The sequence below is a fragment of the Gymnoscopelus microlampas genome (genome assembly GCF_963454915.1).
Source record: "Gymnoscopelus microlampas genome assembly, chromosome: 19".
NCBI lineage: Eukaryota > Metazoa > Chordata > Actinopteri > Myctophiformes > Myctophidae > Gymnoscopelus > Gymnoscopelus microlampas.
This window is the reverse complement of record NC_139956.1, coordinates 9590493-9617583: the sequence shown is the minus strand read 5'-3', so window position 1 is coordinate 9617583 and position 27091 is coordinate 9590493. Positions and strand designations below refer to the sequence as shown.

The window sequence follows — 27091 nt, the reverse complement described above, 5'->3', positions numbered from 1 at the left end:
GGGACGAGCGTTCCGTTCACCCGGTAGTGAAAATAGCAGATCTACAAGCTTACGATGTGACGCATTGTGAGCTTGTAGATCTGCTACTTTCACTACTTACCGCAGCTAAAAGGTTTGGGAACCTCTGGTTTAAAAGATGCTAATAATATATTTGTTTATTGTAGCTACTCCACGTATTCATTAAATATAAAATATGTATGTTTCCTAATACATGATTAAAGTCTTTCATGATCATCTAACCAAAAAGAGGTTAACAATAAATACATAAATAAAATAAATTGTACAATAAATAATAATAACATAAATAGAAAATATTTTTAGTTTTCAATTTCTTTCAAGTCACACTTTTGTCCTCATGAGTACCAGTTTCTATAGCTAATTGTAATATACCTAAATGTGACTGTGGACAGAAGGATCTCTGACTTATCCAAAACATTGTGTTTTGGTTTTTTTTGCGAGGGGGGTGCACCAGGACACGTGGCAATCCTAATTATATTGTGAGGGAAAAGGTGATTGAACGCTACAGTATATAATCAAAGGAGACACCTCCTATAATCAGAGTCACCATGCCACCAAGCCGTTGGCCATTGGCTGATATTACATTGGTACCTGTAGGACACCTCCTCACTGGGCTTGGCTGACAGGCAAAAGCCCACGGATAAATGTTTGCAGTGCTCCCTTTAGCTGATATGCGGGGCAGGGCCAGGTAGGGAAGATGGATACGTAAAAAGGCCGTTCTTGTAACAGTACGAAGACACCGGGTCCGGATAATGTCCAACCACTGAATTCGTCAAATCTTCTGTTTCTGGTCAATCAATAAAACAAGAAAAGATAAACATCATTTCATAAAATATAGTTGTATACTATGGGGGATGTGCAGCAGTCTCAACATAAAGCTTGAAACTCTTCTTCTGAGACAAAAATAAGTATGTCATCAATGTCATCATACAGATTCAACTGTATTGTCACATCATCGGTTTACATCAAGGGGAAATGAATAGAGATAGAAAGAACAAGGATAACAGGTCAGATGTATCAAATATTCCTCATTATGAGCAGTGTAAAAAATATGATACATAGGGCTACAGTGCAAGGTAAAACATAATTTAAAAAAATATATACAATGGAGTGAGGCAGTTGAAATAGCATAGAAACAGAATAATGAAACATGTCCGGGTACATTTAGAAAAACATGTCAGTAATAAAGCCTACTTTAATTTATATTGTTAAGCCATGGCTCATGGCTTTCTACTAGGTACTACTGGAGCTATAAGCCATGAAGAGCCATGAAAAGGTTGAGAATCACTGGGATAGACGAATGATGGGTGGAGGGCCGGCCTGATGAATCAAGCCTCTCCACTTGCTTCTACCATATAATGTAGCCCTACTTCTCCCTACACTTACACAGACACACATGCAGACACGCACACACACACACACACACACACACACACACACACACACACACACACACACACACACACACACACACACACACACACACACACACACACACACACACACACACACACACACACACACACACACACACACACACACACACACACACACACACACACACACACGCACCCACACACACATTCAACTGCACAGAAGATACTTGTTGTTTGTCATGTCTTATGTTTGATTACTATGTTTAACTTACTACTTGTTTATTATTTTAGGCGAGAACCTTGTACAGGCCCTATGGGTTTCCTTTCTCACCTGCCCTTTGTCTTTTAATAATGTTACCTTTGTACTGTTTTTATTGTGCGAATAAAAAAATTAAAAACAAATGGGTGAAGGAGGGATTTGTAGGCTTAACCCATTCAATCCAAAGAAGTCTACAAATGTCTTCTAAATCCTAACAGTTTTCTGGAAAAACGTATGTTGCTATATCAGTGGTTCTCAAACTTTTTCATGTCAAGGACCTCCAAAATAATATGTATTTGACCGCGGACCAGCATCTGAAAATATTTAGTTGGACCCCAAAAGCAAATTATTTGAGTAAAAAGGTTCCCTTTAAAAATATATATAATCATAGATTTGCATAGCGCGGTACTCGTTGCCGTGCTATGAGCTTGTATATCTGCCAAAGTATAAAATAATGGTTATAGCTAAAATCTAAAATGACACAGAAGCGTTCCCGGATTGAATGTGTAATGCTTTGTAATGTGTTGATCAAATTTTGGGAGAACGTTCTTAAGGTTACCCTTATTATTAAGCTCTCCTGCTCACTGATAATCCAGTGCAATTAATTTAATGCCATGTCTGTGTTGGCTCGAGGGTGAATGTAAACAACAGAAGAAATGACTACAGTAAACTCTCTTGGGAGATTAACGGACACCACATTAGCATTATAAAGCCTAGTTGTCCAGATCAGACAAGCAAAGAGTTTTCAGGGTTTATTCCTACAATAGGATGTTTATCTTAACACCCCCCCCCCCCCCCCCCGCCTATTTACCAGAAAGCTGTTGTGTCCGGTCCATGTGAAGAAGAGTAAAGTCGGGAGGTGGTGAATCTGGGGTCTGCTCAGACATGTAGTATTCTGTAAGGCAGATAATAGAATCCCTTGTTTCACAGTGGTATTGTAGTGTACACATGCCCATAATTAACTATTTATCTGTTCATTTGACTTACTGCAACAGGTGTAGATCAATGAACAAAGTAGAAACAATCCCGCACAACAAACAGCCACGATGTCCAAGGTAGTAACCTCAGTCTTATAAGGATTTGCTAAGTAAGAGATGTCCGCTGAAAACACAGATAAGACAATCTATGATGTCATGGAAAGGTTTAGAGACTGATTACCACTGGATATGAGGGGATTGGCCACCATGTTTGAAGAGTGAAAAAAGGAAGACTTAAATCTGATCTCAACATTCAGTGTAACTGGAACACCTTACAGCTGCACTGAAATTGATTATGTCTATAATTGAAATGATTTCTACATTGGTCCAGAGTAAATGGATCTTATGTCTGTGTTTCCCGGACCAGCCAAGAGCTCCACAGACTGTCGATGCTTTTAAGAGAGGACTTTTCCTTTGCCCCCCTTGCTTTTTTTTAACCCTACTTTTTAAATTTGTTTTAGGCAAATGTTTTTTTATTCTGTACTGTAGCACTTTAAGGTTTGTTTCAAATGTAAAGTGCAATATAAATCAAACGTATTATTATTATTTATACATAAAAGTGGGATCTATTGAAATTATTAATTCCAGTGTCAACATGCAATTAGTCAAGTCAAAATATGTATTCATCATAACTGTGAGGGGAAACATGACAGTAATGTAAGCATTCAAAACGTTCATCTTTACCTTCCAAATGAGTTACATTCTTCTGTCCCTGCTCTGTTATTCCACTTTCAGCTGTTGTGTTGACAGATTCTTCTGTAAACCACAGTGAATATTGTTTCAATGTTGTGTAATGGTTGAAGGACCATAGACCATATTTTACATGATCTGACCTGGAGCAAATGATTTGAATCAACTTCACTATGTACTATGTACATAAGCTAAAGAGCCGCACCTACAACAAGCTCTACAACAGCATCCTTGACCTGGCTGTTCAGTTTAGGGATGAAGAGTCTGTATCTCCCTGTGTCCGACAGTGTCACCCTGGAGAGTTTCAGCCACACGTTCCCATTCTTCAGCTCGTCAACAAACAGTGACGTCCGTCCCTTGTAAGACAGATCCTTCTGAGGAAATGTGCCGTCATGTTGGTGTATATGGAGGTAGGGTTTGTGTTGCTTCTCATTCTTGGGTCCATCTTCCACCTGGTTCAGTTTTGTCCATGCCACAGTCATGTTCTCAACATTGAGTTCAGGCTCCAGGTGACAGGACAGAGTTGCATCTTCTCCAGGACTTATGACAATTGGTTGAGAGGGACAGATGACAGAAACCTCACCTGTTGAAAACATTAATGGAATGGAAACTTTAAAGTTTAAGTATGAAAAGTGCTTCACATAGCAGAAGCGAAATACAAGCTGAAGTAGCCTACATGTAAAAAGATAACAAAAAGTTATAATTAATATATATATATTAAAAATATATACAGTGTACAAAGCCAAGCATTTAAAAAGGCTAAAATAAATAATGAATATGTTTGTAGGTGCTTCTTGAAACAGTCGGTTGGTTTAGACCAAGTCCAAACTGTGGTGAAACCCAGACCCATTGAAACACACCCATGCCGGTCACACAATGCTTGTGTGCTGGCGTCTGGAAATAGCAGACCTAACTTGTATCAACTATTTCCGCGGCACAACCAAATATAAATGTATGGGCTCAGCAGCTCCTAGAAACAGGTGTGTGTGTGTGTGTGTGTGTGTGTGTGTGTGTGTGTGTGTGTGTGTGTGTGTGTGTGTGTGTGTGTGTGTGTGTGTGTGTGTGTGTGTGTGTGTGTGTGTGTGTGTGTGTGTGTGTGTGTGTGTGTGTGTGTGTGTGTGTCTGTGTGTATGCATGCATGCATATATTATTTGTGAAGAGAACTGGAGCGGTGCGAAAAATTGCTGGGGTGTGTGTAAACACTTAGGTGTGATGATTTGAAGTGACAGCTGCAACCTTCTGTTATGTAATCCACTGTTTGAGTCCTCCCTCTGAATCCTGGTCACCAGTGCACCATGTCCCACAGCAGCCCTGGTTAAATGTGTTTTAATTACTAGACCATACCCGGTCGGCGCAGCGCATCCGTGGGGGGATATGCGCACATGATCTGGCAACCCGGGAGGCAGTTCGTCCCATAGCTGGGCAGGCCCGTAACCATGGCGACATTGTTTGACACATAAACGCTAATAAGAAGCTGAGATTTGATGAAATTGAAAAACGGGCTTCACAGTTAAGTTCAGATGGTAATGGTCAATGGCTGTGTGCAAAATCAGAGCAATTGCTCCAGCCACTGAGGAGAACCGGGTAGCTTCACGTACTCACCTACTCACCACTACAGACACCACTACAGACAGAGGTTACTAGAATTATAGTAGGATCCCCGCCAAGGCCGGAACACCCGAAGGCGAGGGATTATTTGTCTGTCTGTGAGCAGCTCGGGCACCGCTGGACTGATGGTGTGAAACTTTACGCGCACACTCCCAGTAGGCCAAGGAAGAACCAGTTAAGGCTTCAGGCCAAGATTAAGCCCTACCTCCCTCGCCACCAACTGGAGATGGCTATCCACGCCTTCATTTCATCCAGATTAGATTACTGCAATTCTCTATAGGGCATCGCAGTTGCGGCCACTTCCGGGTTCCACTGCAAAATACTCAATGCATTTTTCCCCATTGACATTTCCAAAAATATTGATATCAATTATTTTAAGCCTAGAATCAAGCCATCCAGGGTCCTGGTGAATCATGACGATAAAATGTTTGATTCTGTGATTTTTTTTTTTTGAAAAATGGCAAAACAAAGGGTATTTATTAAATATAGTATATCATATAATTAAATATAAAATAAAAAAAATCAGAGAAAAAAATATTTAATCTGCCTCATGGTGGTGCTATAACTGACACACGTTTACCTATAAACCCTGAACCTTAGGGCGTACAAATCAAAAATAGGCCCTGCTCATCTCCGTCTCGCCACATTACAATTAGTTGTGATTGGCTTCCATATTTTGCATGAGGGGCCCCTTTTGCAAAAACAAATGCTGCAAATTATGCCCCTTCTGCCCCGAATATGAATCCCACATTTAGGAGCCTCTAAATGCAGAGCCATAAGCGATTGTACTTACACCCATAGCGGGTGCCACTGTCTGCCCAATCTCGGAGCCCAGAGACAACTGAAAAGGAAAAACAGCGACCTCTGCTGTTCGTGCAGAATCTGTTCTTGAGAGATTACTGTCTACCACACTACAAATGTCACTGTTTGTTGCCAAAACATGATTCCTTTTCCATCAAAGTAGCCGCAAATTGTCTCATGGGTCATGTGACAATGATCATCAAAAAGGGTTTTGATACTCCATACCATTTTCTTGTACTTGCCTTCACAAAAAAACATCATATCATGAATGCACCATCCAATCATACCCACCTCCAAAACCGCATTCACTTCTGACCACCACAAACGCGTACAGTGAACTCCATTTTCCCTGCAGCTTCCCTGAGTCCGGGCAGCTGCAACCCACAATTGACACAGCCCTGCATGGGTAGGCAAGGCAACCCGGCCTGGCGGGGATCTGCTTTCTGAGGAGCACACTTTTCTAGTTAATCTATTTAAACATTTTAAGTAAATATCTTTAAACAAAACCATTGTAAAAATAATGTTTTGTAAAATAATGTTTTCATTAAATGTGGTTGCTTGACAAACTGATTATTGAACAGTGGCATTCTGAGGTTCAAATGTATTTTTATTGACAGCCATTTGAAAAAACAGATTATCTGACGCCATCTTCTGGAGGAACTGAGAACAACAAGGGAATGGGCAACACCTGTTACCCATGGAGGGCTGTTACCCCATGCTTAATTTAGACCTAGTGGGCAAGACCAACAAACCGTTCCAGGAATTGATGTAGGAAGAGAGCCAATCATGTCACAGGTCAGGTGGAGATGTATGGTGTAGTAGTATGTGGTCCATTTGGTTTGTTTTATTTATTTAGGATTTTTTGGCTTGACAGTTATGACAGGAGTATGCACACTTTGGTCAATGGTAACTAAAAGCTTTTTCCATCCGGTGGAATATTTTCTTTTCTGGCCAAAAAGTTTGTTTTAGGCGTGAGGTGGGGGTGGGGGGGGTCTGAGTGGTCCCACTAAAGAAAGTAGGCTTTCAACATCTTAAAAAAACGTCTTTGTTTTGGTGAGTAGCGAAAGTACATTTTTTTTATTTTTTACTACGTACAGACGAGAGGCTTGCGCTACCGGGGGTATGAGGGCAAGCCGGGCAACGGCTGAAGAAGTAACATAGAATTAAGGAGAACTCCTCCTAACGCTATGGACCAGAGCTAAATAGTCTCCCTATGCCCGTTCATCACCGTTCATCTACCACCGATTCTGAGGACGACACCCATTGCATCCCAGGTGTTACTCTGGTGGGTGTTGATTGGCTGTCAGTGTACCAGATCTATTGTTCATGAAAACGATCTGAAAGTGATCCCAACAACATCGTTCACCACGGTTGTATATATTCACCATAGTTGTGGTGAATATAGTTGTGAAGATTGTTATATATGTATAGTTATCGTATAGGCATCGTTCTTGTTGTGTAGCCCTTTAAGGCTACCATTTTACAGGACATAACCCGTTTATTCAGGCAGCCCACTACCCCGCTAAACAACATTATGACGGGTTTTAAAAGTGCATTTGGTGTTCTAAAATAGCGGCTACATTTAAGAGCCCAAATATATATAATCTAACTATATCAACGAGTGTTCCATCACTATCACTATTAATAATGATAACCTATACCTACCATTACCATCGGCATGGATTGACATCAGTAGAGGAAAAAGAATGAGGCAGCCGAGATGAGTTTGCCCTGATAAGTGGTCCATAGTAGTCTGTAGAAAAGCAATGTGAAAAGGTCTTTGTGTAAGCAGATGTTTGTCTCGCTGAGAGCTCTAGTATTCTGGCAGTGTGACGGCTGTCCTGAGGTGTCCTCTCTGTGCTGTTCAGAGCAGCTGGTTGGCCCCTCCTCCTCACTGAGCCCACTGTCATCTTTTTCTAGCCTACACCTTTCCATACCTCTAATCAGTGGTGGAAGAAGTTAAGTACTCAGATATTTTACTTAAATAAAAGTATCAATACTGCAATGTAGAAATCCTCTGTTAAAGGTAAAAGGCAAGTAAAAGGCCTGTTCGAAATGTTACTTGAGTAAAAGTACAAAAGTATTGGCATCAAAATATACTTAAAGTACCAAAAGTAAAAGCACTAAAATATTTGAAAATAGCAGATCTACAAGCACCACCTCACGTGCGATGTGAGCTTGTAGATAGGCTATTTGAAAATAGCCAATGTATAAAATAGGGCTAAAGTGGTTATGCGTTTTATAATGTAATCATTTAAGCGTCCTTGGGTTTATGAAAGGCGCTATATAAATTCAAGCTATTATTATTTTTATCATTCATATCTGCAAAGTTAACTAGTAACTAAAGTTTTCAAATAGTAGTGGAGTAAAAGTACAATATTTGCTTCTGAGATCAGGTGTAGAAGTGTTGGAAATTGGAAATACTCCAGTAAAAGTACCTCAAAATTGTACTCTAGTACAGTACTTGAGTTACTTTACACCACTGCCTTTAATGTGCACCAGTCGTCAAACTGAACACATTCCAGCTTGATGTACTCGTTTAACCTCGGCGACTCAAATAAAGTACAAACACAGACAATATATAGTAAAACTTTTATTCTTTTTCATCAAGTCAAAAAACAAACAAAACAAAGATACAGAGAATGAGATATTGGATTGATTTCTATACAGTGGCAATTTCTTTAATTTAAACCTTCCTTTCCCAAGACAACTTGACTTGTCTCTTCTCCAACTTTGAGGAAACCCTGTGTCGCCTTTGACATACACTCAACCCAGTCTCAAAAACGCACACACTCACTTTCACTCACATTGATACAACTGGGAGTCCCGACAACCTGAACTGAATGGACGGCACAATTAAGACAATAGGACCGGATGTTACGGTGGTGGGCAAAATGACCAGAGCTACTAGCCTGGGGGTCCACCACAATGCTTGCAAACATGCAATGACCAAGCCAAACCTGTGTGAATTTAAAAGGCCAAAGATGCACAATCATTTCAATCCCTGATAATTTTGTCATAAAGTTAGGTTGATTGGTTGAAGTTTTCAGACAGTAAACAAAGCTTTTATGGATGTGGTCCATTCTGGGGTCAAAATTTCACTTCCTGCAGACTCCCAGTCGGATCCAGTGTTCCCTCTCCTTCCCCGCTCCAAGCTTACCTCAATCATAGGTACATACACTGGTAGAAAAAAAGACAAACATTTCAGAAACGACCAGGATCCATTGTGGATGAAGAGGGGAGAGGGAGGAGACCCAACTAGTCGTTAATCGGGAATCAAGTCAATTTGTATTTCCTGCGTTACTGACCATACAGAACATGGGGAAGAAAAAGTATGTTCCATTGTCAGTCAGGCACATGGACTCATCGCTGCTCCCTAAATTCATCAAACAGACTTAGTTCTAACGTGAAAGCACTTTGAAAACAGTCTGTCAGATCCAAAACTAATTACACTAATGTAGTGGGTAGAGAACATAATAGAGGCAAAAAGTGCTCTTTCATTGGACAGTCTCAGACATAACTAACCAAGTGTGACTGAACTGATACTGTTACTCTTTAGGGACGTGTGAATTGGCTTCCAGAGAAGGCAAGCCGCCTTCCTGTGTCCAAAAAACAAACAAACACTTGAGTGAGCGCTTCTACCTGAACTGAAGAGACGCCACAATGTGGTAATACCATTACAGAATGAAGCCTCAAGAATGACAGCATGCAACATTTTGTACAACTGCTGAATAAACTATAACTCATCTTGCTTTAATTAAGAGAGCCATGGAAGCAGAACTTTGACTATTAGGGAAAAGGATAGTGGATTCTGAGATGATGCTCTCTACTCCCCTCCGTCCACAGCCCCTTCATCCACAATGTCTGAAAACAGGATGCTGCAAACTGTTTTACATCACCAGAAGCAAATAAAGAAAAGCAATAAGTAAGTCTTATTTTTTACTCTATTCTTATTCACACAGAATAGTTAACTTTTACTTAAATAAATTGAATAAATTGAGCGAGTCCAAATGAGGTGAAAACACATCAGAAATGGGCATAGAATTACTTTAGAATGGGAGGGACCCATGAGTCAACCTAAAGCTGGTTTAAAATGTTTAAACATGTGCTACTCAAGCAAACAGTGACAAAAGCAGCAATGCCAAACTAGAATCCCTCAACCTTCTATGCCGACTTCCTCCTAGGAAAAATAATTAAAATCAAGCACAGAACTCTCATCATGATATCATTAAGATTTTTTATATAAATATTTAACTTCCCAGGAGTGTCCAAGGATACTTTCTGAAGAAAAATGTTTTGTTTTTTGCTTTCGTCGACTCCACATGGTTGAGGACAAAGGGATGCTGGTGGATGTTTAATGACATCGTTTAGGTTTGTCTCTTTAGGGCATTGAGGGACAAGAGGGGAAGGTGGTGATACATGTGGATGTGTTGGCAGGATGCTGTGGAGGTGGCCGGGAACATCAGAAGGGGAATTAAATATGTTTTTTTCCCCTGCATTCCAGTTTCTCTCTCTCTCCATCTTAGATGTATGTCAATCTGACTTGAGCCCCCTCTTCCACTACAGAACAGCCCTATGCTAGACTTGCCCAGGGGCCACATCATTGAACTATTGAATTAATTTAAATATCAACTTTGAATTGCAGAGACAACCTCAGTCATTCTTCCTCACACAAACACCCCAAATAGTTGGCAGCAACTACACATATACGAAAGGAGAAAAAAAAGTTTATGAAGATTTGCCTCTGCAATATGAAATAAAGATCAGCGCAACCCTATAGCGCAACATCCTACATGTTTGCTTTTTTAAGCTTATGCTTTAGGTGATAAATACAATCCGTTTATAGGGTTTCAAAGGCTTTTGGCAATACAGCCAACATTGAAATTCAGAGAGAGAGCGACTGGATGCAGTGAAATGGAGGGTAAAATGGACCCCATCCCCAATGTGTCCACATCTCCCTCTCAGTTCACAGACTTTAAATTCTGCTTCAATACCCCGTGTGTGATAGTTAAAAACAATTGCTAATTTCAAAAGGCAGGCTTTTTCTCCTGGTTCAAGTCTATCAAATAAAATAGTAAATGTGTTTTTGGGGAACCCCCTCCCTAAGATGGTCAGGCCTGGGGTCACAGGTATCCAATAAAAGGGGATTCCCTGAAGTAAAAAAAGAAATTCACAATTGGAGCCCCTGTGGCTTTGCTTAGCTGTGACTAAAAGCGTCATCCAGCAGGGTTGGGGGTGCGATCCTTCAGTTGTCCCCTTAGGTGAACGGGTGGTGGTGGTCATGGTGGTTGGGGAGGCAGTAGGTGGCCTCTCCTCAGCTGCTGCCACCCCGTCTTCGTAGCAGCTCAGTTGTTCTCCTCATCGCTGTCGTCGGGGCTGATAGCTGGGCTGGTGAGGCTGTATGTAGGTGAAGTCGGGCTGTAGCCGGGGGAGGTGGGGCTGTAAGTGGAGCCTTTAGGACTAGTGGGCGAGTATGTGGGGGAAGTGGGCGAGTACTTGGGTGAGGTGGGGGAGTAGGTGGGCGAGGTTGGAGAGTATTTGGGGCTGGTTGGGGTGTAGGTAGGGGACGTAGGGGAGTAAGTGGGTGAAGTGGGACTGTACTTTGGAGTTGTGGGGGAGTAAGTTGGAGAGGTGGGCGAGTACTTGGGTGATGTCGGGGAATACTTGGGTGAAGTGGGGGAGTACTTGGGCGAGGTTGGGGTATACTCCGGGGAGCTTGGACTGTAGGAGGGGGAGGTGGGGGTGTATTTGGGAGAGGTGGGGGAGTAGGAGGGCGAGCTGGGGCTGTAGGAGGGGGAGCTCGGCGTATAGGTGGGTGACTGGGGGGTGTAACGTGGGCTGGAGGGGGAGTAGGATGGAGAGGTCGGAGAGTAAGATGGAGAGGTGGGAGAGTAGTTGGGGCTGGTGGGGGTGTAGTTGGGCGAGGTGGGGGAGTAGGAGGGAGACGTAGGAGAGTAGGAGGGGGAGGTAGGGGAGTAACTCGGGGAGGTGGGTGTGTAGTTGGGCGAAGTGGGACTGTAGCTCGGGCTAGTAGGCGAGTAGGAGGGGGAGGTCGGGGAGTATGAGGGGGAGGTGGGAGAATAGGACGGTGACGTGGGCGAGTAAGAGGGGGATGTGGGAGAGTAGGAGGGAGAGGTGGGCGAGTAGCTGGGTGATGTCGGGCTGTAGCTTGGTGACGTGGGACTGTAACTGGGAGAGGTGGGAGAGTAGGATGGGGAGGTGGGGGAGTACGAGGGGGATGTAGGCGAGTAAGATGGCGACGTGGGCGAATAGGAGGGGGACGTAGGAGAGTAGGAGGGGGAGGTGGGCGAGTAACTGGGCGAGGTAGGAGAGTAGGAGGGAGACGTGGGGCTGTAGTTGGGGCTGGTGGGGGAGTAAGAGGGGGAGGTCGGCGAGTAGGAAGGCGATGTCGGGGAGTAACCTGGGCTCTGCGGAGTGTAGCCACCAGGAGAACGAGGCTCGTATGCCGGGGAGGTGGGCGAGTAGTTGGGGGACATGGCTCCACCTGAAGTCACACAAACAGGAAAATGTTATAACAAAACAAACTCTCACCCTAATGAAGACATTAACTGGTCAAAAGAATTCTGGCATTTTTTATATTTTTTACTTCACATTTTCGAGAGATCCGATCTCGACTTTTTAAGCCTGCATTCCTGCTGATCTTAGAAGCACCTTCAGTATAGCTTTTTAGACTTTTTGGAGCACCCGGTTGCCCTCAGTTTTTTTTTTTTAACTCAGCTATAGTTCAACTATCAACCAAGTTCTAAATTCTCTTGTTTGTCCTTATGAAGGTCTAAGGCCGAAAATGTTATTGAATAAAGTATATTTAGCAAGTTCCAGACAGTATGCTGGATCACACATACGCCTTTTTACTGTTGGATTTTCCCATTATCCTATACACCTGTCGGTAACATTTGTATGGTATGCTGTCTTTAGTTAAGTTCTAAATTCTGTCATTGCATTGTGTAACTGAAGATTAGCATTATATTTCTGTAGGAACATTTAAGACACATTTTCACACTCCGCTGTCTAACCTGGAGAGGGGATGTATGGGCTGGCTGGGCCAGGTGACCCAGGAGACCCAGGGGTCGGGGACCATGCCGGTGAGTAGCCTGGAGAGAAGCCGCTCGCATCGGACGCTGCGCTGGGTGAAAAGCCTGCTGCTCCTGGAGTCATGCCGCTTCCTGGAGGTTAAAAAGCAGAAGAGTCAATACACAGACATAAGAAAAAAAAGAAAAGATGAGCAATGCGAATCCAAGGCTTGTAACTCACCAATGCTAGGGGACCATGCACCGTATGCTGGAGTCGCTCCATTGTTCCATGGGGTCATGGCAGGGGACATGCCGCTCATGGGGCTGGGTGCTGAACCAAAGAACATTCCAGTGGCTGCAAGTAGGATGGATGCAGAAAAGTCAATATCAATGCTCTACCCTCTGCATTCACATTGTAAAAAAAAAAACAAGTTTAATAGAATACATGTGCAGAAAGTCCCCCCCCCCCCCCCCCCCCCGACTTACGTCCTGCCACACTGATGCCAGGCATGTTTGTGGGGATCTCCATGCCATATTTACACTTCTCGGCATCCAGCAACAGGTCGAAGCATCCTGTCCCAGCTGGAGCCAGCTGACCAAGCATGATGTTCTCGGACACACCCTTCATTGGGTCACTCTCTCCGTGGGATGACGCTTCCATCAGCACGTCCACCTGGAACGGCAAGGGAAATGTGAGATGGGAATATCAATAATCAGTATGGAATTAATGATTTTATTTGGTGAAACATGTATCCGATTACACAAGCAGTTCCAACTAATTGTATCACCGATCACAAAACCTGTATTTATTAATGGAGTTATACTGTATCGGCTAATGTTTGCATAATACGTGATGGCTCGCTTCTCACCGTCTCCTCAAAGGAGCACTTCATGAGAGGCCCCGTGTCTTGCCGGTTGATGCCGTGACGTGTGATGGCCATCAGATGTCCTCTGCATGTCATGGTGTCACAAAGCAAGGACAAGTGACGGTAGTTGACGTAGGAACCGTCGAATGAGATGACATGGTACAACTCACGCTCCAGAGCCTTGCGCACAGCCTCGATACCCAGCACCTGCATTGTAGAGAGCAGGGTCTTTAATTGTTCTTTCTTGAAAGACTTCATTAGAGAATCCACATTTCTACCCTCCTTTTACCCCCTCAATATGACCTCACATTTCCTCAACAAGGAAAACTTGGCTAAACCCTTCAAAAAAGGTCAAAGATGATTATTATAGTTATTATTTCATCACATTCTCAATTTCTAATTTAGACATTTAAACCACAAATATTTAATATTTAATGCAGCACAATATGACATAGCACTGAAAGCCTCTCTAATAATAGTATTTAAGACCAAAATGCATGTGAGGGCATCTACTCGTGTTCATGGCGTACCGTGAAGATCTCCACAATGTCGTTGGAGGTGGTCCTGACAGGGTCCACGTCTTTCTCGCTGAGGACCCTCATGAGGCCCACTCCGTCTGTTTCAAGGATCCACTCCTGCAGGGCTTTGAACTCTCCTTCCTCCGTAATGATAATCTTTTTCTTGTTATCCGTCTGGGGCAAGTGCATGTACACCTGAAGGAGAAGGAGACGGGTTTGACCAGCAGTTCCTAAGCCTTTTAACTTGAGACCCAAAATAGAAATTTGGTGTCTCGGCGGAACTCAAACTTAAATTTATGAATGAACCACTTAAGCCCCATTTAATAATGCAAATAGCCTATCTACAAGCTCACATCGCGACACGTGAGCCTGTAGAGCTACTATTTTCACTTTTTGGGGGCCATGTTTCTTTTTCCGTCCAGTACCTTGCTGATCTGCTCGATGCCCTGTAGTGTCATGTCTGTCAACATGTTGGATTCAATGCATCTCAGGAAAACATCATCATCCATCTTGTCCACCACCTCCTCGTCCTAGACAAAGAAAATTGGTCAAAAGTCATAAATATAGAAAACAAAAAAGCCTATTGTAAACTACTGCTCTAAGTGTGTAACTGGAAGTACAGTAAATAAAGGGCTAAAGGACGTTTCCTGGTAGGCTGGACAATATGTAGACCTGTAAACTCCCGTCTAACCTTCCGGTTAGACACTTTGGCAATAGTTATTTACCAGGCTCTATCTCCTCGTGAGAAAGATAAAACCGGGAATGAGGTTAGTGTTGTACCGAGTAGGATTTAAAACACGGCTGCCCTCTCTCACCTCCTGGAACTTGTTCTCGTCACTGTTCATGATACGGATTCGCAGAACCAGCTTCTCTGCGTTATCGTCATTGAAGATACAGTTGAGGTCATCACCGAAACCTGGTGGGAGAAACATGATGCTTATGTTACTGGGGACTGTGTGTGTGTGTGTGTGTGAGAGGGTTATTCCCAATGTCTAAGTATTGAATAATCTGGTCTATATGAGCCACTCACCGGCATTTATCTTCTCAGCGATCTGCTCCATGGTGAGCTTGCGATCGGTCATGTGCTTGCGGTCCAGTTCGATACGCAGCAGCCAGGGAGAGATGCGCGTCACATCGAAGTCAGGCATTTCATAGTAGACGTTCACCCACTCCTGGTCCTCAGTCACCACTGTGCTCTGGGGGTTGGGGTCATAGTAGATGGCAGTATTGGCCGTCACCTAGAACAGAAAAGGGAGTTTTTTTTGTCATTGTATGTAAACATTCTTTAGGTTGGCTGATCAGTCAAAAGAGGAAAATGTACATTCACGTTGTAGGGATGTCAAGGATTGTAGATATTCTGAAAGTGTGACTACAGTTCTACAACATAGACACAAGGGGGAGCTCTTCTGTCTTTTCCAACAGATTGTTTTACATTTCCAATAGTTTTAAAGCCTATCCACAAGTTTCCTAGGGCATGGTGGGCATCACCTGTCGATTTGATCAGGTATCAGGGATAAAATCAACAGGAAGTGATGCCCACCATGCCCCAGGAAACTTGTGGATAAGTTTCATTCCTTGTACTCTAGTAGTCCCCTCTACCCCCATCCTAACCTTGCGCAAGGTGGTGTGCTCCAGTCGACACAAGATGTCCTTGGCCCTCTCTGCATCACGTGCCGCCTGGCCCAAGAGGAAGACCGTCAGCGAGGGTGTCTTGGGCCTCTTGGAGATGTTGATCAGCTCCTTGAGACGCGGCACTCCCAGTGTGACGTTCTTGGCCGACACACCGGCGTAATGGAAGGTGTTGAGCGTCATCTGGGTGGCGGGCTCTCCCAGCGACTGGGCAGCCAGGGCCCCCACCATCTCACCTGGGTGGGTCTAGAGCAGGGAGATTAATAAGGAGTGAATGGGAGAAACTTACTGGCTGCAGTTGATTTATCTTGGATGCAAGCTACAACTTAAGCGATAAGTCATTTATGACTTAAAGTTTAGTAATTTTGCCCCATAGGCCACTGTACATTTGTATACCAACACTGCACACTTGCATACTGCAGCGTACAGGTATGCCACACTTACAATGGATTGGTTGAACTTGGTTTCAATCTCTCCTAGGAGCCAGTCGAAAGCTTCTGTGGAGAGGCGGAACTCCTCCGTCATGCGTCTGGAGCAGAGGGTGGAGCGCAGGTGGATGTTGAAGAGCAGTGTGGCGTTCTGCTGTGCCTGTTTGCTCAGTGGGTCTTCACCGTTCACAATCACCAGCTTCTTACTCAGCTCCTGAACACCTAATGGGTCAGAAGGAAATGCATTATTCAACATTACGTTGTGCACGTCGGTGAAATTAACGTTTTTCACCTAGTGCAATCTATGATCAACAAAACCGCCAACAACATACTCAAATCTCAACACAAATACATACTTTTTATGCATGTAGAGCGAGCTCATTGGGATGCGTCATGTCAGGTTTTAATGTCCTCATAATAGAATAGCATTCATGTTAAGTATCCTCAAAGTTGGCATTTTAAGGACCTAAGAAAATAATACACCATGGCTTGCAATGGAACCTTGACTTTTAAGGTACATTTTATTCTAATTAATGTGGTAATTTATTATGCCATTACAGTCAACCACATGACAACAAAAGGTCTGTCGAGTTTAATTCACAACTCTATTAACAGTATGTGAGTACACTTGGTCCACAATGCTGTGATGTTTACGTGTGATCCTTGCAACTCTCAACCAGACAGGGTATAGATAGACCAACAGGCTTTATATAGCCATATAAGCAGTGCTTGAGGCCAGGGTATCACCACCCAGTAGTAATCCCTATAGTCAGTCAGTGAATCCCATCATATCATTAGCCCTATGGTTTTGTGAATCAGGTTAAGGTAATTGTGACTGCTATCTAATTGTTCTTTCAAGCTATTTAGGGTGCAGTTTGAGGCATACCTTCGACCACTCGAAAAGGATTGAGATCTGTGGGGGTGCGAATGTTAATTCTGAAGATCTTCTGGGCATTCCAGATCATTCTGGCCAGGTTACATGGCAGCACCACCTAGAGTACGGGAAAAGCATTGCATCACTGTTAAGACTGATTGGCATGCGTATTTGCATTTATGAATAAAATGTGGGTGCAAGTGACCCCACACACACCTTGCTATCACCAGTGGGGAAGATGGCCCTGAGGATTTCTCTGTCTTCCTTCATCTTATCAAATTCCTTCTCTAAGGAGCCCTGTACATGAGCGTTTGTGATCACATCTTTCACCACATCCTCCTGCAGGGTGCGCCGCAGTGCCCTGTCATTGGTGTAGTCAAACTTAAACCTAGAAAGATTACACAGGGGGATAAGACACAGTTAAGCCACTGAGCTAGAGTTCACTTACAGTCAACTGCAGTTAACAAGATCATGAAAATTCCAGGGTGAGCTGGATGTGGTAGCCCAATACAGAGGAATAATCCTTTAATAAAAACAGCCAACCATGCCAAAACATTTACACTGCAGTTACATGGGCAGCAACAACCAATACAAAAAAAGACAGGAAAAAGAAAGCGGCCTCCCCCTCCCTGCCACAAAAGTGAACACATTTTGCAAGTGTGCAATGTTTGAGTTTCAAACATTTTAGATTATATTTATTTGCTTCATGTATGGTCCAGTAATACATTTAAGATTATAGAATGTTATATTCATTTACTTTATGGATGGTCCAGTAATAAAGTACTACAATCTTTTTATGTTGGTGTATCTTTTAAAAGCCTGATGGAAAGCGATTTTGGTGTTCCTCACTTCTTTTCGAAGGCCTTGTTTGAGGGTTTGAGCGTGGCCATGTTTTGGAACTCCACAGCTTCTCCGGCCAGGCCGTCCTCACCGTAGCGCAGCTGGACCACCTGGTTTATGGAGTTACGCACCGTGGCGTCATACTTCACCATCACCGACTCCATGGATTTGATCAGACGGCGCTGGATGTAACCTGACATTGAAGGGAGGCAAAAAGGTTCCCATGGTGAAATCAGTGTTATCCATACACCTGCTACATCTGCTCATTTCCAACTTCATAACTGATGATTTTGTAGGTTTATTTATACTGTGTGCCCACTATACTGATGTAATCTGTAAACACTTACCAGTCTCAGCTGTCTTGACAGCTGTGTCGATAAGACCCTCTCTGCCTCCCATGGCATGGAAAAAGAACTCTGTGGGCGTCAGGCCGGCCAGGTAGGAGTTCTCTACGAAGCCTCTACTCTCAGGGCCATAATCATCCTTAATGAAGTGGGGCAACGTGCGATGCTTGAAGCCAAAAGGGATTCGCTTACCCTCAACGTTCTGCTGCCCCACCACTGCAATAACCTTTAGAGCACAATGGAGATAAGTAATGGTGAGTCATGGTTACTTTATTATAATGGTTAGGTTATGCCATGTATTTCCCCTAAGGGATGAGTGGTGTAAATTGAATGCATGTATGCATGTATATATATATATAAAATCGATAATTCTATCAAATAGAATCAATATATTAAGAAACGTATAGCCAAGTAACAATATATTTTACAAGGCTTTTAACCTGAGCCCCAACCCTTTCTCTTGAGGCCTGCAGCCCACCTGTGATATGTTGATCTTGGATCCCTTGGACCCGGCCACCACCATGGACTTAAAGTTGTTGTATTCTGACAGGGACTTCTGAGCAGAGGATCCTGTCTTGTCACGGGCGTCATTGAGGATACGGTTGACCTGGTTCTCAAAGGTCTGCCTCAGTGTGTTACCCGGGGTTGGCTCCAACTCATTGTTGTGGGCCTTCTCGATGACCTGGGGGAGTACGCGCACACAGTGTCAGGCAGATTTGCAAGGAACAGAGTTCAGTCTGTTTTCATTAAAAAAATATGTGTTTTTGAAAACAACAAATGAACACAACAGAATGAATGTGTAATTTTAAGAGCATTACTGATAAACATGTGCTTACTTCTATCACATCCTGTTTAGCCTTCTTGATGGTATTCTGGATGTCAAGGTACGTCTTTGCATCAGCAATAGAGTCACCAATACCGATGGAGTGACCTAGACGAAAGTGCAACAGCATAGCCATAAACATAAATGCAGGGACCATCGACAATAACTTCTTTCAAGCTTTGGATATCCACATTTTCAAAAGCTTTTACTTTAAGTACATCGTAAACTGCAAATCAATCTACCTCAGGACCATCCCCAAACACTGTCAAGATGCTCTTAAGTGACAATTTAGTGAAAAGTGAGCTTGTTGTCCATTACTATTTTTGTGGAAACACGGGACATCCTATAGTCTACTGATGGTACTACAACTCTTTATTTCCACTGACAATTATTCTTTTGACATGATATGCACACTTTGTTGACTGTGCCCGTAGATCATGCTATGAACAGTACCCCCCCCCCCCCCACACACACACACACACACACACAAACCATACATTTTCTCAATGGATCTGCACAAATCATACAGATGAACCATTTCTCATTCAAAACATTGGGTTTAGCCAATAGTTGTATGCCTGACACATGCCAGCTGAAGCATGGCAACATTTTGAGCCATCCTCTGAGCCCCACCGCTAGTGGGCCCACAAACACAAGGCTGTGATAAATGAGTACTGTCGAGTTGAATCAATGGTAAACCAGTGATAGCAACTGTTAATTAATGCTATCGGCTCCTTACCCTCAATGAGCAGCCAGTTGTTAATCACAGTCTGAATGTTGGAGTAGAAGAGTCTGGTGATGTCGTGGCCCATCTCCAAGTAGGAGATGTGGACCAGGGAGCCAGCTGATGTTCCAAGAGACTTCTTACACAAGATGCCCATGATCAGCTCACCATTCTCCACTATAACCTGGATGAAAAGAGTTCAAAAGTATTACAGCTTTGGCAATCTTTTTATGCATACACCATTTCTGTTTTAATTACACAGGGAAAGTAAAGAAGGGCACTAAGGCGGGGAGATGAGGGTACCGCATTAACTGGCTCCGCCACAGGGCAACCTAACAGTGAAGTGACATTATTATTTTGTCTATAAACCACCATGTCAAGTTTAAGCCTGGGAACATCAAGTAGTGCAGAGTTCTGTAGTACCTTGGTGTCTCCTGGGGAGATGTGTTTGTAAGGTCCACTGTCCTCCTCGTCGGGATGGGTGCTGTGCGTTCGTATGACATTGATGTGCCCGGGAATGATGAGGCTGAATATCTGCTTGCCTGTCCATAGGGGGCGGGGCTTGATAATGGCTGGCTGGGGCACCTTCCCGTCCCACGTGGAGAGGAACATGAGCAGGTTCATCACCTCACCCTGGGGTGGGAGAAATATGGTGAGCGGAAATTGTCTTAAGTGATTGGTCTGTGCATTGTTGTACGAGTATGCAGTTGGAAACTGAATTATCAAGAACCATACTTTTTCACTTCAACATCCATTTCTTTCCCCTTTTATCCAAATTATTACATAAATTCCATGTCCCTTATGTAGTCCCTGTGTCACCACTGACCTCTACTGTACTGGTTTGTCATGTAAACTCGAACTTACCCTCTCTAAGAAAACGTCTCTTTTGGTGAATTTGCGCACGGCTGTGAGCGTATCCTGCACAATTCCCATGACAGGCCTGTTGGACTGGGGTGTGACGATCATACGTGGTACCATGGCCAACTCCTGAATTTCTGCCTTGGTCTCGAGGGACTGGGGCAGATGGAGGTTCATCTCGTCGCCATCAAAGTCAGCGTTGTACGGGGTGGTCACACTGCAAATCATACGAGAGACTCATTTTAACAGGCCTTTACACACCGTATTATAGTAATTAGTAAATGTAAAGTATGCGGCATGTAGTAATTCAAATGGGAATTTATTTGGCACCTGAGATTAAGTCGGAAGGTGGACCACGGAAGGATCCGAACTCTGTGCCCCATCATGGACATTTTATGTAGTGTGGGCTGTCGGTTGAAGATGATAATGTCACCGTCGTACATGTGTCTTTCCACCTAACAGGAGAAAAGGATATGCAAGAATAAATTGCATGAAGGCATTCAATTATATACATTTCTGGCAGTATTCCTTTGCTCTTTAGGACATTTTTATCCAGAGAATCTTACCTTGTAGCCAATCTGTAGATGAAGATCACTTGGTTTGGGGTGGAATCGCAGGTCAATTCTGTCCCCATTATCACGGATAATATATTTGGCTCCTGGGTACTGGCTGTTGCCTCGCCGTACCAACTCTTGTAACCTGGAAAGGCCATCAAAATGCTTTTGTTAAGCTTTTCGCGCAATGTACTACACATTAAGTATACTGCACATTAAGCCATCAAGAAAGCATGAAATAAAAATAAGCAGAAGACAATTCAAACACTCAACAATGAACTATACTACTCAACCATACACAAATACTCACTCACAAGCAAGCCCACACATGTGCTCACTTGCAAGTAAAAGCACACATCACCACTGGTTTGTTTAAAAGTATGTTAAGCAGCCCATGATGTTGCTGATAATTGTACCTGTCAATATTAAATGGTGTGACTATTTCTGGGAAGGTCATGTTGGCTGCGATGGATCGTGGGACGCCCACTTGGTCAATTTGCAGATTGGGGTCAGGGGTGATGACAGTTCGAGCAGAGAAGTCCACACGCTTCCCCATCAGGTTACCACGAACACGCCCTTCCTTCCCCTTTAGACGCTGTTTGAGAGATTTGAGTGGGCGGCCAGACTTTTGCATTGCCTGAGAAATGGAAGAGATGCCAAGTTAGTGCATGTCAAAAGATGTGTGACCAAATTGACAATTTTATGAAAGCATCGGAGGATAAAATTGATGTTTTATTTCAATTTAGATGACCATTCAAAAACAGAGGCTGGGGTGCAATCTATCCAGTCAACACACAATAAATCACAGTTACCAATTAATTATCTAGAGCAGACAGTAAGGAATTGCATAGTTACCCTGGGCAGGCCTGGCAGCTCATTGTCTATCATTGTGGCTACATGGAACTGAAGGAGCTTGACGTCTTCAGCAATAACGTGAGCCGCAGCACCACTCTGCTCATTTCTTCTCAGTTGGTTGTTAATCTTGACTATATCAGCCAGTTTGTGGGTCAAGTCATCCTACATAAAGAACACATTATTTATTACTGCTGCTAATGCTATTGAATAATAACATTAACAATATGGAAATTCAGTACAACTCAGCAACAGATTGAAATGGCTGTTGAACAAAGGGAAACCGAATACAATAGGTAATCATGGACCATATAGGCTCACCTGGTTGCGGGCAGAGCCCTGCATGACAACAGCTGGCCTGACGGCCAGTGGAGGCACTGGCAAAACAGTGACAATCATCCACTCCGGCCGGGCGAACTTGGGGTCCATGCCCAGAATATTGTCCTCCTCGTCCGAGATGCGCTTAAAGATTTCATGCACACGCTCAGGGCTCAACAGGATCTTCTTCTCCTGAGAATCCTCATTGACGTGCTTCCACTCGGCGTACAGCTCCAGGCCGGAGCGGCGGATACGGGGCTGGTAGCGCCCGCAGCCACCATGACCCTGAGTGGGTTGGAGAGAAAAGATGATGGGGGGGGGGGGGGGGGGGTTGTTTTTAGAAAGATATCGAAACTGAAGGGAGATGTTGAAGAGAAACTTGTTCTCCATAAGTCTGATGTACAAATATAATGATTACAGTACATTAACAAATGGTTGACATAGCTGATTTGCCCAAGTACCTTCTCCTTAGTAATGTCTTCCGAGTCTACCTCCCGCTCCTCGACTCCAAATTTGTTGTCCATCTCCTCTCCTCCTTCACAGATATTTTTGCCTTTACACAACTCGTATACATGTGTCAAGCGCTTTCTGGGCTGCCCTTTAGATTTGCACAGGATGTCTTTGATCTTTGGATTATTCTAGACAACAAGACAACAGAATACAAAGTTAATACCAAGTAATGAGCATGATTCAAAAAACAGTTAATCCCATGAGCAACATTGGTGGGATCTAAGCATATGCAAGACTATACGTTGGCGGTACTGACCGAATCCACTAACAGCTTGGAGCAAAAAAAGCACACACATCGGAGAACCTTCATGATCTTTGTTATGAAGCCCACATGGAAGACTGGCTTTGCCAGCTCTATATGTCCAAAATGGCCTGGACATTCTGTCATGTTACCTGAGAGAGTGAAGAAAAGCCATGTTAACTGCATGTGGACACTGATGGGATTGACACCAAGTAGAACTGTCACTGACTGGTACATCTTACAATTTACAATTTAGGAGACGCTCTTAATGCAGAGCGATTAACAGTAAACAAGGAAAACACAAGGTAATACATCAAATCCATAGAAATAGTAATCTAGGATCATGGGTAAACCAAGAACCAATCAGCAGTCTAAAAAGTATAATATTATTTCTGTACATTGAAACTATGCACACACACATTATAGGAAGTCAGGTCTACAAATGACCTGGCATCTGTCTACATAACATGCCATCTAAATTTCATTTTAGCCTTTGCATAAGCCTGAAATGTCGTCAAGGCTAGGGCAAGTGCTATATATCTTCATAAAATGCCAATATGATGCTGTACCTGCACATGTTTGACACCTTCCAGATCGTTCGATAACCCCTTGCCTTGGGTCCATAAGGCCACCAAGTTTCGGACGCCCTCCTTCTGTGGTTTCGGGGTATTTGATTCCCCCTTCTGTGACAGACATCCGTTTCTGGGGAAACAGTTACCATGTAAGTGGACATAAACTATGATAAATGATCACCCCTTCAGATGGGAAATGTAGGAAAATCATGCAACAAAAGAATGTGTGCTACTAGATAAGACGTAAAAAACTAAAGTTATAAAGTTTGCCAAGTATGGAGATGCTCACCAAGTAATATACACGGTTTAAAAAAACAAAACACTGACTGTTGATATTAAAATGTATTTTAATTTATTTATTTCACAATAGATGCAAGCACAACTTCAAACAAAAACAGTATTTTTACATAGACCATAACGCCTTGCAGCTCCCAAAGTAACGTTAATTAGTCTTCATTTTAGTAGTCAATAATTCATTACATAAACATTCAAATAATATAACAATTTCCCTACATGAGTCACACGTACACAGGATACTAACTAATGACATGTACGTGGATTTAAATGATTCACTTTCAGTTTGTGCCACCGTTTTGGAGATAAACACACCGTGATTCAATGTATGTATTTTTATTTAACGCAAACTGGATTCATCAACGGAGACTACTGTTGCTACTTGCAAGGCATTATGTGAACTACGTAAAAACATACATCTAACAAACCATGTCCTTAAAACAATAACCAGTACTAGTTGTGTGTGAATTTACATGTAACTTTTTCGATATAACAGGGCGTTTATTTCATGTGTGACGTCCTAGATGATCAGTTTCGTAACTGTTGTGCTCACTGAAAGTTTTCCCAAACTTCCTGCAACATGCACTTGCTAGTTAGCCCAAGCTCCCACTAGCTTAGCATGTGCTAGCTAAGCTAACTGCAAAGCATTGTCTTGGTAAAAAACAGACCCATGTAGTCAATTACCATCAATAGTGTATCTATGAGAATAGTCATATATATTGCATTTAATATTAATGTGTGAATGTTTGCAGAATACACAGAAAAGGCCCGCTCCCCAAAAGAAAACCTACAAGCTCATCTGGGCTGATGATGCCGAATTGTACCCTCCTGATGAGGCGCAGTGGGCATGCGCTGTCGCCGGAGGGCGGTCCATGCATCCTGTCTATTCAAAGAGACGCGTCCTCCCTCGGCACGCCGCTTTGTGAGAAAGGAACAGCCTTAAAACTGCCACCAGAGCTCTGGCCAGGCTGCCAACGGTGACCGGAATGTCTCCGAAGGCGATATCCCAAGACCCTAGATGTTTGTTGCCCCTAACAACCGAATTATTTACGTTTTATCCCCAACTGCTCTGTCTAACGGCTGTCCCCTTCCCTTTTTATGGTCTACACTGTGGCGCTCTCCAAGCGCTTCTGAGTGAGAAAATGCCCAACGCCCGCTTATATAGACCGAACGCGTACCACGGGGTCGCCCACTCGGAAAAGCAGGGCCAGAGCGCTCAGAAGGCGGGCCATCGACCCATGTAGTAACAAGCTCATTGGCTTTAGCAGATAGCCGTATTAATAATGAATGTGATTGTACGCACAGCCAGTGAGGGCGCACGTTTATATCCCCCACGAATGAAAACTGGAGGAGGGCATCAATTTTAGTTGAAATGTTGTCTCATTGGCTAGATTTAGAGCAAGAAGGCGGTACTATCTTAATGAAGCGTAGAATATGTACGTCTTTCGCATAATTTGCCGTTAGGCTCATTAATATGTAGCAACAGAGGAAACGCGGACCAATTGCTGCTGGTATATGAATGCTATGAATAATTTAGGCGAAAACCCGCCTTGTTTCCGAGAGTTGCCGAACGTGTCCGATGTGAATTTCTTCCCTCAGAGCTAAAATAAAAAAAATCTGTGCTGTCTCGTTCGTCTCGCTCTGGATCAGCCTCTGCTCTAAGAAAAGAAGCTCAGGGCTCAGGCCTACCAATGTGCTTGATGAAACCATAGGAAAAACATATATTTTCCAAACATTTTCAACTCAAACTATTTTCACAGTGGTTATTTTTACAACTGTCTTCAGTACACGTCGAAGTATCTGTATTTTGACGACGAGATTTTTGTATCTACGGGACTTTGCCTCAATCCTCGGACTTGCGTGCGAACCATGCCTGGTTAAAGGACTGCATTTACCCGCACCGTTATCTGGAAAGTCCGGGGGAAGCCTACAATGTTGAATTAAGTGCATTTTAGAAAAGAATGTTGTCTAATCTGTATAGACTGGCTGTGAATGTATCTTAGACCTCATTTTATTTAACAAAAATTGCATTTAACTATCGTTTCTTTGTTCAAATGTTAAGTTTGATTGCAGGCCACGGTTTTTCGGAGCAGTCTGAACGCCTTGGGCTTTGGCGGTAAGACGTTGACACATCACAAAATGTATAATTTCTTCAGTTAAACCTTTTGGCAGTTAAGATACAAAGTGTAGAACTGATATTGTAGTACATCAACCTAATGGCCATTAAGCTAACTCTGAAGGGTTTACTCCTATATGCATTTTGCTTTACAACTTTCTTTACCCCAGCTAGACAGTAGTCCAAGTTACCTTGTATTTTTTATTTCTTGGTTTTGTTTCTGCCTGCTAGTAAGTCTTTATTTATTTATTTATTTATTTTCATACATTTGACTTGGTGTGGCAGCATACATTGGTTAAAGGCCCAATTTGAGATGTTTTAACATAGATTAGGGATACATACATTCTTTAACGGGTTGAATTGTAAATGGTAAATGTGTTACTATCTTACCCCATCATCAAAATATAGGGCTGTTTTACTCCAGTGTTTGCACATTTGACCAACGTAAACAAACCTAACATAGCCCCACAATTTAGCTTAAGGATTTTTTGTTTACCATGAACAAGTGGAATGTCTTCACTTCTAGACCTTTCTTAGTAATGAGGATACAACGTTAGCAATGTATTTACGTTTGTATCACTGTGTTTAGACCCTTTGCCTCTTGTTTTAAAACATGGTAAATGCATGCTAACGCAACGTTAGGCCCTCTGGCCATGTTTTATAATACGAGTTGTGTCGGTGGTGGTGTGTACTGTTCTACTGTAGTCTTTTAGCTAGCTAGCTCCCGATTTTTGTTAGCCGTGTCTGTTTTGTCTCCAGCAGGATAATGTTTTGTTTTGGTTGTTTGAATGGTACAGTCATGGTGAAAATGTTACTTAATGGATAGCACACTTGTGGGTTTATTGATATGTCTATTCGCCCGAGGATATATTTCAAATTATGTTCGTTAGCTTGTGGCTAACTAATAGTGTTGGTTCCGTAATGTTTCCAATATGGCGGCGGTGTGTTGCTCCGTAGGCTGTTGTGAAGC

General features: G+C 43.1%; 2 protein-coding genes across 2 annotated transcripts; both read right to left on the bottom strand.

Annotated features, from left to right (window-relative positions):
• Nucleotides 1-368: 368 nt before the first annotated feature.
• On the bottom strand, nt 369-7520 carry LOC311034791 (myelin-oligodendrocyte glycoprotein-like). The gene is made up of 6 exons (XM_084042774.1): nt 7395-7520; nt 3526-3903; nt 3315-3386; nt 2641-2754; nt 2465-2548; nt 369-805 (listed from the first exon to the last, which is right to left on the bottom strand). Exons 1-6 carry the CDS (start codon nt 7474-7476, stop codon nt 681-683), a joined length of 855 nt encoding a protein of 284 aa, XP_083898900.1. The 5' UTR covers nt 7477-7520; the 3' UTR covers nt 369-680.
• A 789-nt stretch (nt 7521-8309) lies between these two features.
• On the bottom strand, nt 8310-25148 carry polr2a (RNA polymerase II subunit A). The gene is made up of 29 exons (XM_084043366.1): nt 24797-25148; nt 23709-23841; nt 23155-23291; nt 22850-23026; nt 22392-22673; nt 22074-22235; nt 21635-21855; nt 21231-21363; nt 20995-21119; nt 20671-20881; nt 20230-20439; nt 19822-19990; nt 19096-19190; nt 18738-18941; nt 18263-18485; nt 17925-18108; nt 17292-17463; nt 17088-17193; nt 16218-16423; nt 15756-16019; nt 15175-15382; nt 14960-15060; nt 14570-14674; nt 14157-14339; nt 13630-13833; nt 13247-13433; nt 13002-13115; nt 12764-12913; nt 8310-12234 (listed from the first exon to the last, which is right to left on the bottom strand). The coding sequence occupies exons 1-29, from the start codon at nt 24881-24883 to the stop codon at nt 11075-11077; spliced, it is 5913 nt and encodes a 1970-aa protein (XP_083899492.1). The 5' UTR covers nt 24884-25148; the 3' UTR covers nt 8310-11074.
• Nucleotides 25149-27091: the final 1943 nt, after the last annotated feature.